Below are 12699 nucleotides of genomic sequence, written 5' to 3'. Positions count from 1 at the left end.
GTTGGTTCTCAGCCAAGGGAGTAGGCTCACTCACAATTTTACCTAAGAACACAGCCATGAATAAAGAATGGTACCAAACATCCTCCGAGAGCAACTTCTCCCAACCATCCAGGAACAGTTTGGTGACGAACAATGCCTTTTCTAGCATGATGGAGCACCTTGCCATAAGGCAAAAGTGATAACTAAGTGGCTCGGGGAACAAAACATCAATATTTTGGGTCCATGGCCAGGAAACTCCCCAGACCTTAATCCCATTGAGAACTTGTGGTCAATTCTCAAGAGGCGGGGGGACAAACAAAAACCCACAAACTCCAAGCATTGATTGTGCAAGAATGGGCTGCCATCAGTCAGGATAGTCTTGAAAAAGAAGGGTCAACACTGCAAATATTGACTCTTTGCATCAACTTCATGTAATTGTCAATAAAAGCCTTTGACACTTTGGAAATGCTTGTAATTATACGTCAGTATTCCATAGTAACATCTGACAAAAATATCTAAAGACACTGAAGCAGCAAACTTTGTGAAAATGTATATTTGTGTCATTCTCAAAACTTTTGGCCACAACTGTACACAAGCAGCATATCAAACTGGGATAATATTTTAAGTTACACTAGCAAGATTAAGTATATTTACCAGGGCATACACTAAATTACTAAAAGTATGTGGACACCTGCTTGGCGAACATCTCAATCCAAAATCACGGGCATTAATATGGAGTTGGTCCCCCCTTTGCTGCTATAAAAGCCTCAACTCTTCTGGGAAGGCTTTCCACTAGATGTTGGAACATTGCTACTTCCATTGAGCCACATGAACATTAGTGAGGTCGGGCACTGATTTTGGGCTATTAGGCCTGGCTTGCAGTCGGTGTTCCAATTCATCACAAAGGTGTTCGATGGGGTTGAGGTCAGGGCTCTGTGCAGGCCAGTCAAATTCTTCCACACCGATCTCGACAAACCATTTCTGTATGGACCTTGATTTATGCACGGGGGCATTGTCATGCTTAAACAGGAAAGGGCATTCCCCAAACTGTTGCCATAAAGTTGGAATCACAGAATTGTCTAGAAAGTTATTGTATGTTGTAGCCTTAAGATTTCCCTTCACTGGAAGTAAGGGGCCTATCCCAAACCATGAAAAACAGCCCCAGACCATAATTCCTCCTCCACCAAACTTTACAGTTGGCACTATGTATTCAGGCAGGTAGCATTCTCCAAACCCATTTCGTCCGTCGTTTCCACTGCTCCAGAGTCCAATGGCGGCGAGTTTTACACAACTCCAGTCAATGCTTGGCATTGCGCATGGTGATTTTAGGCTTGTGTGCAGCTGCTCGGCCATGGAAACCCATTTCATGAAGCTCTCGACGAACAGTTCTTGTGCTGGCGTTGCTTCCAGAGGCAATTTGGAACTCGGTAGCCACTTGTTGCTCCTAAACATTTCCACTTCACAATAACAACACTTACAGGTGACTGGGGCAGCTCTAGCAGGGCAGACATTTGACGAACTGACTTGTTGGAAAGGTGGAACCCTATGATGGTGCTATGTTGAAAGTCACTGAACTCTTCAGTGAGGCCATTCTACTGCCAATGTTTGTCGATGGAGATTGAATGGCTGTGTGCTATTGCCACCTTGACAATGGGTGTTGGACCAGCGACGATATAATGTTACCAAAAGGTGTCCTCTACTCCAAGAATCCCACTCCACCCACCTGCGTGCATGCACATAGATCAACGAAGTGAAACTTGAAGTAACCTTTAATAATTGCTAGAAATTAAATCTGCCTCCTCTCCTTCTCCTGGTGTCTGTCCCCATCCCACACCTCTGATGTTAGCCCTATGTTGTGGACCAGGTTATGGGGAGTGCACAGCAGACAGGGATCAGACAATTTAGCTGGATTACAGATCATTTTAGCATAATCTCTGCTCATTGTGAGGGGCGATTAGGGTCAGAGTGTGGCATCGTGATTCACAATGAGCACTGAATAATTCTGAACCAGGACCATGTATCACCAGCGTAATGTTGCATGTTTCGTACACCGTGGAGTATTACATAATGGACTGATCTGAGGACTGTGACCAATTTCAATTTCAGAGAAACATATGATTTTAAAAAGTTATACCTATGCACTCTGTCAGATGCCAGTTAGTCATTCAGAAGAGATTATACCAATTAATATGACATTTCCACTAACAGATTAACTCAAAAATATTGTTCAGGTCAAAAACAACAAAAAATTTACTTTGGCTAATTTCCTCAGACTTCCATTGACTGAATTGGTGCCTAAATCTGTCGAACAGGCACTTCTGAGCTGAATTTAATTCCCTCTTTCTGACTTTCATCAGTAGAAACGAGGGTAAAAAGGACACAAAGAGACACTACTCTTCCCTACCTTCCTCGCCTCTGCTACACCGACCTTTTTACACTAATTGGTAGCAACCTTCTCTCATTCTTCTTTTCCATTGATGTAGAAAAGGCTAGAGTGAAGAGGGGGCCTGGTGGTCCACTTCTGATGATGAAACAGAGGGCTTTGCTAAGTAGGCACCAAGGCCACCATGCATCCAAAATCTTGGATGCAGTTCCATATTGGACTCTTTGTCTGATGCATTGCCATTACTTAGACAGAGCATCAATAGGTTAAGATTTAAATAATACTATTTTCAAATAGAGGATGTTATGAAATTGATTAAGTTTCTATATTATAGCAATGTAATATGTCAAAATCAAGTTATATACCACTGTTAGTTGATCATAGCATGCATGATTGATGGTTTTTGAATCAATGAACCATTTCCTTATTATTCTGCATCTACTGTACACACATCCATATGAATGGCATACTTCAGTACTTGTCATCTTAACCTACACTGACAACTCACATGGAAAACACCAAACCACTGGACCATGCTCTCAAAGCTAATCAAACAAGGCTGACTGCACCCTGTTTTTAAGCCTGGAGGCGACACTGGCTGTGCTGCTCTTTCTGACTATATATCTACCAATCTATCTCTCTTCATCTACTTTATCTATCTGTCTGCACGATCACAATCGACAACTAACTCAGAGACATTGGTAAGGTTTATTTACAGCACGTTAAGCGTCTGTTGGTTGGGTCCCCCAAGTCTCTACAGGGATAGAACATTCTGGATCATCTACCCATCTTCTTAACCACACTGCACCTTCACTGTGGAGGCAGTGTTTTATCACATCGTGTTTCATAATTTCATAATGACATCACGCTCAACGTACTAAAATGCTTATTTTTACCCCAAAATAAATTTGAAGGCAATAGAACAAACAGTGTTGTGATTTGTTGCCATTGCGAAGAGGCTGTGAAATTAAACAAGTGAGTGTCTCATCAACACGAAATATATCATGGCTGTTGAATGAGCCTGACCTGTCTAAATCTGAATGTTTTTTTTTATTTACCCTTTATTTAACCAGGTAGGCTAGTTGAGAACAAGTTCTCATTTGCAACTGCGACCTGGACAAGATAAAGCAAAGTAGTGTGACACAGACAACAACACAGAGTTACACATGGAGTAAACAATAAACAAGCCAATAACACAAACAAGTCAATGACACAGCAGAGAAAAGAAAGTATATATACAGTGTGTGCAAAAGGCATGAGGAGGTAGGCAATAAATAGGCCATAGGAGCGAATAATTAAAATTCAGCAGATTAACACTGGAGTGATAAATGAGCAGATGATGATGTGCAAGTAGAGATACTGGTGTGCAAAAGAGCAGAAAAGTAAATAAAATAAAAGCAGTATGGGGATGAGGTAGGTAGACTGGGTGGGCTATTTACAGATGGGACTATGTACAGCTGCAGTGATCGGTTAGCTGCTCAGATAGTTGATGTTTAAAGTTGATGAGGGAAATAAAAAGTCTCCACCTTCAGCGATTTTTGCAATTCGTTCCAGTCACTGGCAGCAGAGAACTGGAAGGAAAGGCGGCCAAATGTGGTGTTGGCTTTGGGGATGACCAGTGAGATATACCTGCTGGAACGTGTGCTACGGGTGGGTGTTGTTATCGTGACCAGTGAACTGAGATAAGGTGGAGCTTTACCTAGCATAGACTTATAGATGACCTGGAGCCAGTGGGTCTGGCGATGAATATGTAGCGAGGGCCAGCCGACTAGAGCATACAGGTCGCAGTGGTGGGTGGTATAAGGTGATTTGGTAACAAAACGGATGGCACTGTGATAGATTGCATCCAGTTTGCTGAGTAGAGTGTTGGAAGCTATTTTGTAGATGACATCGCCAAAGTCGAGGATCGGTAGGATAGTCAGTTTTACTAGGGTAAGTTTGGCGGTGTGAGTGAAGGAGGCTTTGTTGTGAAATAGAAAGCCGATTCTAGATTTGATTTTGGAATGGAGATGTGACAGGACGGGATAGATACACCGCACCACAGACAGAACCAAATCTCCACCCGAGCGGATTTACATAATCCTGCATGCAACAAAAAAATATTGAACAAATCTGCTTAATATCTGAGTATTTGTGGAGACCATTCCAATCTAGCCTATTGACAGAGGGACGGTCACTTGTCTCTAAATGTGGAGATGATGTGGATTTAGGGCCCGGGTTATAATGCTATCGCCAGAGGCCTGACACAAGAACTTAATGCATGTACAGATGCAGTTACAAATAATACACAGGCGTATACTTAAGAAATTACCCAGCTGCTTTTCAAGACCACAGATGGCTCCTAAAGCCCCCAGCCAGGAGGCTGCAGCGTGGACGGTTGCGATGTGTTTAAAAGACACTGAGACCAAGCAATTCTTCAAGGCTCTGGCTGAGACTGGGACCAGGGTGTGTGACTGGTTTATGATTGCATGTGATTCTTTCTCTGATTATCTCCCACCCTCCCCCATACACCGTGCGCACCACCTCTTTTCTACTCCACACATGCATAGTCTGATTATATAACCCAGTAGTAACGCAATACTGGGCCCCATCTTGACTGGTTACCTGCACATTGTTTGGAACACATTGTCATTCCATACCAGTGTCTTCATACTGGGCACAAACTGGTGAGTATATTTAGGCCTATTTATAGCTCCATTAGGTAGAAACTTTGTGTGAAAGTAAATGGGTGGTGGGGTGGGAGGTGAGCTAGTGGGGACTATTGGCATTGATTTCCATTTAATTATTTATTCACAGAGCCCCTCTAGAGCCTTGGCTTGATTCTTTATGGGCATATAAATCCATCATGGAGATGGGAAGCTAGTGAATGTCTTGTGTGCTGCAAGATCCCACTTTGTAATGTCTTATTAAATCACATTTTATTTGTCACTTGCTTCGTAAACAACAGGTGTAGACTAACATTGAAATGCTTACTTACAGGCCCTTCACAACAATGTAAAGATATATTTTTTTCAATAATAACACACAGAACAAATACACAATGAGTAACAATAACTTGGCTATATACACGGAGTACCAGTATTGAGTCCATGTGCAGTGGTACAAGATAATTGAGGTAGATATGTACATATAGGTAGGGGTAGAGTGATCTCATTTATAAAATCCTGTGTTCATGCAGTACCATAGAAACCTATATAAACATGAGCAGGGAGAATCATTGTCAGATAGGTGCTCTGCGACGGTCACACCCTGACCTTAGAGAGCCTGTTCATTTCTCTATTTGGTTAGATTTGGGTGGGCATTCTAGTTTTCTATTTCTTTGTTGGCCGGGTATGGTTCCCAATCAGAGGCAGCTGTCTATCATTGTCTCTGATTGGGAATCACATGTTTTCCACCTGAGTTTGTGGGATCTTGTTTTGGCACAGTAGCTGTATAGCCCTGCAGAACTTTACGTTTGTTTATCTTTTGTTGTTCATTTTAAATAAAGAAGATGTACACTTTCCACGCTGCGCTTTGGTCTCATTCCCGACGATGGCCGTAACAGCGACGTACAGTATGATCTCATACCTCAGTGTATTTTGTATTTGTACTTATTATGGATCCCCATTAGCTACTCGTCCTGGGGTCAAACAAAATGAAGGCAGTTTATACATTTTTTTAAACATTCACAGATTTCACAACACACTGTGTGCCCTTAGGCCCCTACTCCACCACATATCTACAGTACTAAATCCATATGTATGTATAGTGCGTATATTATTGTGTGTGTGTGTGTGTGTGTGTGTGTGTGTGTGTGTGTGTGTGTGTATCTGTGCCAATATTTGTGTTGCTTCATAGTCCTCGCTGTTGCATAAAGCAATTTTTTAAATCTGTTTTACAAATCTAGTTTTACTTCTTGCGTTAGTTACTTGATGTGGAATAGAGTTCCATGTAGTCGTGGCTCTATGTAGTACTGTGTGCCTCCCATAGTCTGTTCTGGACTTGGGGACTGTGAAGAGACCTCTTGTGGCATGTCTTGTGGGGTATGTGTAGGTGTCTGAGCTATGTGCCAGTAGTTTAGACAGCTCGGTGCACTGAACTTGCCAATACCTCAATACCTGATGAAGTCAATTTATCCTCCACTTTCAGTCAGGAGAGATTGACATTAGTTCTCTGTGTACATCCAAGGGCCAGCCGTGCTGCCCTGTTCTGAGCCAATTGCAATTTTCCTAAGTCCTTTTTTGTAGCACCTGACTACACGACTGAACAGTAGTCAAGGTGCTACAAATCTAGGGCCTGTATGTAGGACCTGTCTTGTTGATAGTGTTGTTAATAAAGCGATGCTCTGCCTTCTTATAGACAGACTTCTCCCCATCTTAGCTACTACTGCATCAATATGTTTTGACCATGACAATTTACAATCTAGGGTTAGTTCAAGCAGTTTAGTCATCTCAACCTGCTCAATTTCCACATTATTTTTTACAGGATTTAGTTGAGGTTTAGGGTTTAGTGAGTGTTTTGTTCCAAATACAATGCTTTTAGTTTTGGAAATATTTAGGGCTAACTTATTCCTTGCTACCCACTCTGAAACTAACTGCAGCTAGTTTCAGTCATTGTGTGTTGTGTTGCAGTCATTTCAGTCGCTGTAGTAGCTGACGTGCATAGTGTTGAGTCATCCGCATACATAGACACTCTGGCTTTACTCAAAGTCGTTAGTAAAAATTGAAAAAAGCAAGGGGCCTAAACAGCTACCCTGGGGAATTCCTGATTCAAACTGGATTATATTTGAGAGGCTTCCATTAAAGAACACCCTCTGTGTTCTGTTAGACAAGTAGCTCTTTATCCACATTATAGCAGGGGGTGTAAAGCCATAACACATACTTTTTTCCAGCAGTAGACTATGATCGATAATGTCAAAAGCCGCACTGAAGTCTAACAAGACAGTCCCCACAATCCCTTTATCATCAATTTCTCTCGGCCAATCATCAGTCATTTGTGTCAGTGCTGTGCTTGTTGAGTGTCCTTCCCTATAAGCACACTGAAATTCTGTTGTCAATTAGTTTACTGTGAAATAGCATTGTATCTGGTCAAACACCATCCTTTCCAGAGGTTTACTAAGGGTTGGTAACAGGCTGATTGGTTGGCTATTTGAGCCAGTAAATGGGGCTTTACTATTCTTGGGTAGCGGAATGACTTTAGCTTCCATGCAGGCCTGAGAGCACACGCTCTCTAGTAGGCTTAAAATGAAGATGTGGCAAAAAGGAGTGGTAATATCGTCTGCTATTATCCTCAGTAATTTTCCATCCAGATTGTCAGACCCCAGTGGCTTGTCATTGTTGATAGACAACAATCATTTTTCATGTCTTTCATAATTGTCATCACAAGTAGATTTTGGTTCTTGTCGACTTAATGTTGCACTAAAGACCGGTAGCCAACACACCTAGAAAGCCAATCCAAAACCCAGGTGTGTTATGTGTTTTCTAGTCAATGTGTTTCATTTGTATTTTTTTTATTTAACTAGGCAAGTCAGTTAAGAACTAATTATTATTACAATGACGGCCTACCCCAGCCAAACCCTCTCCTAACCCGGAAGACGCTGAGCCAATTGTGCACCGTTCTATGGGACATCGAATCAAGGCTGGTTGTGATACAGCCCGGGATGGAACCAAGGTAGTGTAGTGATGCCTGGAGCACTGAGATACAGTGTCTTAGACCGCTGCGCCACTCGGGATCCCACTGGGTAGGGTTGCCTGGGAATGCTTCCCTCACACACACACTGAGGCAGCCACTGACCGAGCCTCTCCATTGGACCACCTATCCAGGCAGAATGTGTACCAGGATAGAGAGGGAGCAGTTGTAGAGAGAGGAGGGGGCAGCTGTTGAGAGGGGAGGGGGGGGCTGCTGTAGAGCTAAGAAGACTAGCCTCATCTGCCACTACCACGGCCAGCCAGTCTGTCTGTCTGTCTGTCTGTCTGTCTGTCTGTCTGTCTCTTTCTCTCTCCTGTCTGTCTGTCTCTCTCTCTCTGTCTGACTCTCTTTCCCTGTCTGTCTCTTCTTCTCTGTCTCTCTCAGCCAACTGCTGCTGGATTCCATTGACAGAAAGCAATTGTGTTGCACGAGGCCAACTGTACTAACCTATACACCGGGAAAGTGACCAAAAAAAATGCAGCTCAATTGTTTCTAAGATTGGCCCATTGTTCTGAGGGAACGAGACAGTGATAAGGTCCAAGATTGGGGGCCTCACTTATTTCCATTTCCCCCTGCTCTGCGCATGCAGTGACAGAACAGAATGTGTTATTGCAATGGGTCAGCAGTATACCTTGAATTATTCAGTGACTGTAGGATGTACTCTTTTCCAGCGCTCAGTGCAGTGTTTGCATATACTGGATTCTGGGATGGCTTGTTCTGTTTTTTTCTAGCAGTGTAATAAACACAGAGACCAATTGCCTTCAGCTGAGACATGATTGTTATAGACATAGTTTTATGGCTTAACTGAACTGACTGATGCATTTGGTTGATTGGCAGACTTCGTGTCTAGGTCAATATCACTCCCGCTTCAACTAACACATATACTATTCATGCTGGATTAAGCATTACTTTACATGTCATAGCTCAACAATCTTGTTTATCAAATGATTCTCACACAGGTAGAATATTCCCTTATGTAGGCCTCTCTAAGTAGTTCTGCCTACTTCAAATGCAAAATATTAAATGTGAAGACTACATGATTGAGTAGACCTTTACAGTATGACAACAACTGTTAAATAAAGACTGCATAAAACATTTTGACTATGTATGGCTCTTACAGCGGCCATTAGACAACCTGCTTTCAATTTCCCGGAATATTTGTATTTTGCGCGCGGAACACCTGGAGCGGAATGCTGGATTGTTCTTCGGTGATTTCTGCCAGATTAGAGGCCATATGAAACTGTATCCATTCAACAAAGATCTTCAGTTATTATGTAACCACGTAAATTCATGTTTCCTCTTGTCATTGGGCTAATTGACAGTTTATAATCCTAGTATGTCCTCACTTTTAAGTATAGAGTTAGTCAGATGATTTATGGTTCTCTTCTAACAATACATTAAAATCATAATGCACCAGAAAACAAATGTGGAGCTGCTGCTGGGCTGCAACCTGGATTCAAGGGTAGAAGTAACATAGTAAAAGTTAATCTGTTTCCCTCCATTTAGTATGCTATGTTAGGTTTTGTATGGTATGTATTCATTTGTGGATGTCTTTCATCCATTTCGTATTATTTGATACGAATTACAATTTGTATGATATCCCAATCGGCTCAGATGTCAGTTCAACGTATAATTTGATTTACATTTGGTTGAGTTGTCAACTAATGTGATTTCAACATGATATGAAAAAAAGTTTGTGTTATATTGCCTACCTGTCCACCTTGACCAACCACACTCCTTTCATTTTGCCTTAAAGATTTCTTCAGGATCGGTGTCCCTTCCACGGGACGATTGAGCTAATGTATGCTAATGCGATTAACATGAGGTTGTAAGCAACAACAACATTTCCCAGGACATAGACATATATGATATGGGCAGAAAGCTTAAATTCATGCTAATCTAACTGCACTGTCCAATTTACAGTAGCTATTACAGTGAAATAATACCATGCTATTGTTTCAGGAGAGTGCACCATTTTGAAAATGAAAAGTTATTAATAAAACAAATTAGGCACATTTGGGCAGTCTTGACACAACTTTTTGAACAGAAATACAATGATTCATTGGATCAGTCAAAAATGTTGCACATACACTGCAAAATCGAAATTGCACCTGGTCTGAAAATAATACATTGTGGCTTTTCTCTTGCATTTCAAAGATGGTACATAGAAATACAAAATAACAGTTTTTTTTTCTTTGTATTATCTTTTACCAGATCCATTGTGTTATATTCTCCTACATTCCTTTCACATTTCCACAAACTTCAAAGTGTTTCCTTTCAAATGGTACCAAGAATATGGATATCCTTGCTTCAGGTCGTGAGCTACAGGCAGTTAGATTTGGGTATGTCCTTTTAGGTAAAAATTGGGGGGGAAATGGGCAGATCCTTAAGAGGTAACCATAACAAGGTAACCATAACAAGTGTGATATACTGTATTACACTATTTTGAGCATCCTGGATTTACGTTTCCTATGTTACGTCTAGTCTATGAGACCAGGCCTGGAATTGTGTTTACTTTAAGGTGTCTACCCTACAAAGATAAGCACGCAGGCTATATTTCCAAAGCTATATTTCCAAAGCATGCATCATTGTATTAACAAACTAAACAAAAAAATCCGCGTAAGGACAAAAATGACCAGTGGTGGTTCAGAGAGGACCGTTTTGGGTTGGTTTACTGGGAGTTGGATAATACATTATTTTAGATCGGCTGGACTTCACTGACACTTGCTTATATTCTAGCGAAACGTTTACTATCGTTGCCATAGCAGAAACTACCAACAATTTATTTTATTTCACGCTGTATCCTAATTGGCTACTTTGACACGATTTGTTTGCGCTCCGTTTGAATACTGAAATTAGCAGCAGCAGACTATCCATAGATTCGTTTATTAGCCTACGCTATTATGATAGCGATAATTGAAATAAAGCAGGTACACCTACCTCACTCATGATTCCCAAGTGTTGTAGTGTGGCAGCTAGGATGATTCCAGTATTTGATATACAGTTGATGTACAGTTGTCACTGGTAAGAAGTCCTGTCCACGATGCCTTGGATCCGTTATAGAGGGGAGGTTTTATACTACGTGAGTAAATCTTACATGTCATCACGTTTCCATTAAACCAATAGGAATGCCGTCGGCACTATCTCAAATCACCACTCAGAGCTAAAACATGCATTATAGTCGTACGTAAAGGCAGCATTATCAAGTTATTGTCACCTCAGCTGATTATTAGATAAAACAAACCAATACCACTTCTGTTGTCACAGCACAGTGTAGACGACACATCAAAGCTACCCAGATGTTTTCATGAAATGCAAAGCAGCTAATGTCATCCAATGTTAATGGCACTGCAAGTTGTATAGGAAATGTGTTATAGCAACACATTTAGCCTTATTATGTGGGAAGACAGCTTTGCCCCGACCAACATAGCTGCAGGAAGTAGGGGTTCTGAGAGTGCTGCAGTTCAGTTGAAAAATCACAATTAAAAGGGTATTAATACCAGTCAAGTTGATTTTTTATTACTATTTTTTACATTGTAGAATAATAGTGAAGACATCAAAACTATGAAATAACACATATGGAATCATTTAGTAACCAAAAAAGTGTTAAATCAAACTACATTTTTGATTAGAGATTCTTCAAATAGCTACCCTTTGCCTTGATGACACCTTTACACTCTCTTGGCATTCTCTCAACCAGCTTCATGAGGCAGTCACCTGGAATGCATTTCAATTAACAGATGTGTCTTCTTAAAAGTTCATTTGTGGAATTTATTTCCTTCTTAATGCGTTTGAGCCAATCAGTTGTGTTGTGACAAGGTACGGGGTTATACAGAAGATAGCCCTATTTGGTAAAAGACCAAGTCCATATTATGGCAAGAACAGCTCAAATAAGCAAAGAGAAACGACAGTCCATCATTACTTTAAGACATGAAGGTCAGTCAATACGGAAAATGTCAAGAACTTTGAAAGTTTCTTCAAGTGCAGTTGCAAAAACCATCAAGCGCAATGATGAAACTGGCTCCCATGAGGACCACCACAGGAATGGAAGACCCAGAGTTACGTTTGCTGCAGAGGATAAGTTCATCAGAATTACCAACCTCAGAAATTGCAGCCCAAATAAATGCTTCACAGAGTTCAAGTAACAGGCACATCTCAACATCAACTGTTCAGAGGAGACTGTGTGAATCAGGCCTTCATGGTCCAATTTATGCAAAGAAACCACTAGTAAAGGACACCAATAACAAGAAGAGACTTGTATGGGCCAAGAAACACGAGCAATGGACATTAGACCATTGCAAATCTGTCCTTTTGGTCTGATGAGTTCAAATTTGAGATTTTTGGATCCAACCGCATGTCTTTGTGAGACGCCGGGTAGGTAAACGGATTATCTCTGCATGTGTGGTTCCCACCATGAAGCATGGAGGAGGAGGTGTGAGTGTGCTTTGCTGGTGACACTGTCTGTGATTTATTTAGTTTCAAGGCACACTTAACCAGCATGACTGGCACAGCATACTGCAGATAAGCCATCCCATCAGGTTTGCGCTTAGTGGGACTATAATTTGTTTTCAACAGGACAATGACCCAACACACCTCCAGGCTGTGTAAGGGCTATTTTACCAAGGAGGAGAGAGATGGAGTGCTGCGTCAGATGACCTGGCCTCCACAAT

The 12699-nt window shown here is 41.4% G+C and overlaps 1 protein-coding gene across 2 annotated transcripts in view; it reads right to left on the bottom strand.

Moving 5' to 3' along the window:
- The window catches only part of LOC110537434 (calmodulin regulator protein PCP4), a 30610-nt gene extending 19492 nt beyond the window's left edge, over positions 1-11118 (bottom strand). The window contains exon 1 of one of the 2 annotated variants that reach the window (XM_021623474.2): positions 10970-11118. In XM_021623474.2, the coding sequence (XP_021479149.1) occupies positions 10970-10978 (9 nt within the window). In that variant the 5' untranslated portion in view covers positions 10979-11118. The remainder of the gene's footprint in view (positions 1-10969) is intronic. The other variant, XM_021623475.2, reaches the window with a different exon arrangement.
- Positions 11119-12699: the final 1581 nt, after the last annotated feature.

This window comes from Oncorhynchus mykiss, chromosome 12 (genome assembly GCF_013265735.2).
Source record: "Oncorhynchus mykiss isolate Arlee chromosome 12, USDA_OmykA_1.1, whole genome shotgun sequence".
Taxonomy (NCBI): domain Eukaryota; kingdom Metazoa; phylum Chordata; class Actinopteri; order Salmoniformes; family Salmonidae; genus Oncorhynchus; species Oncorhynchus mykiss.
Note: the sequence above shows the minus strand (reverse complement) of the source record. Positions and strands in the feature narration are given on the sequence as shown.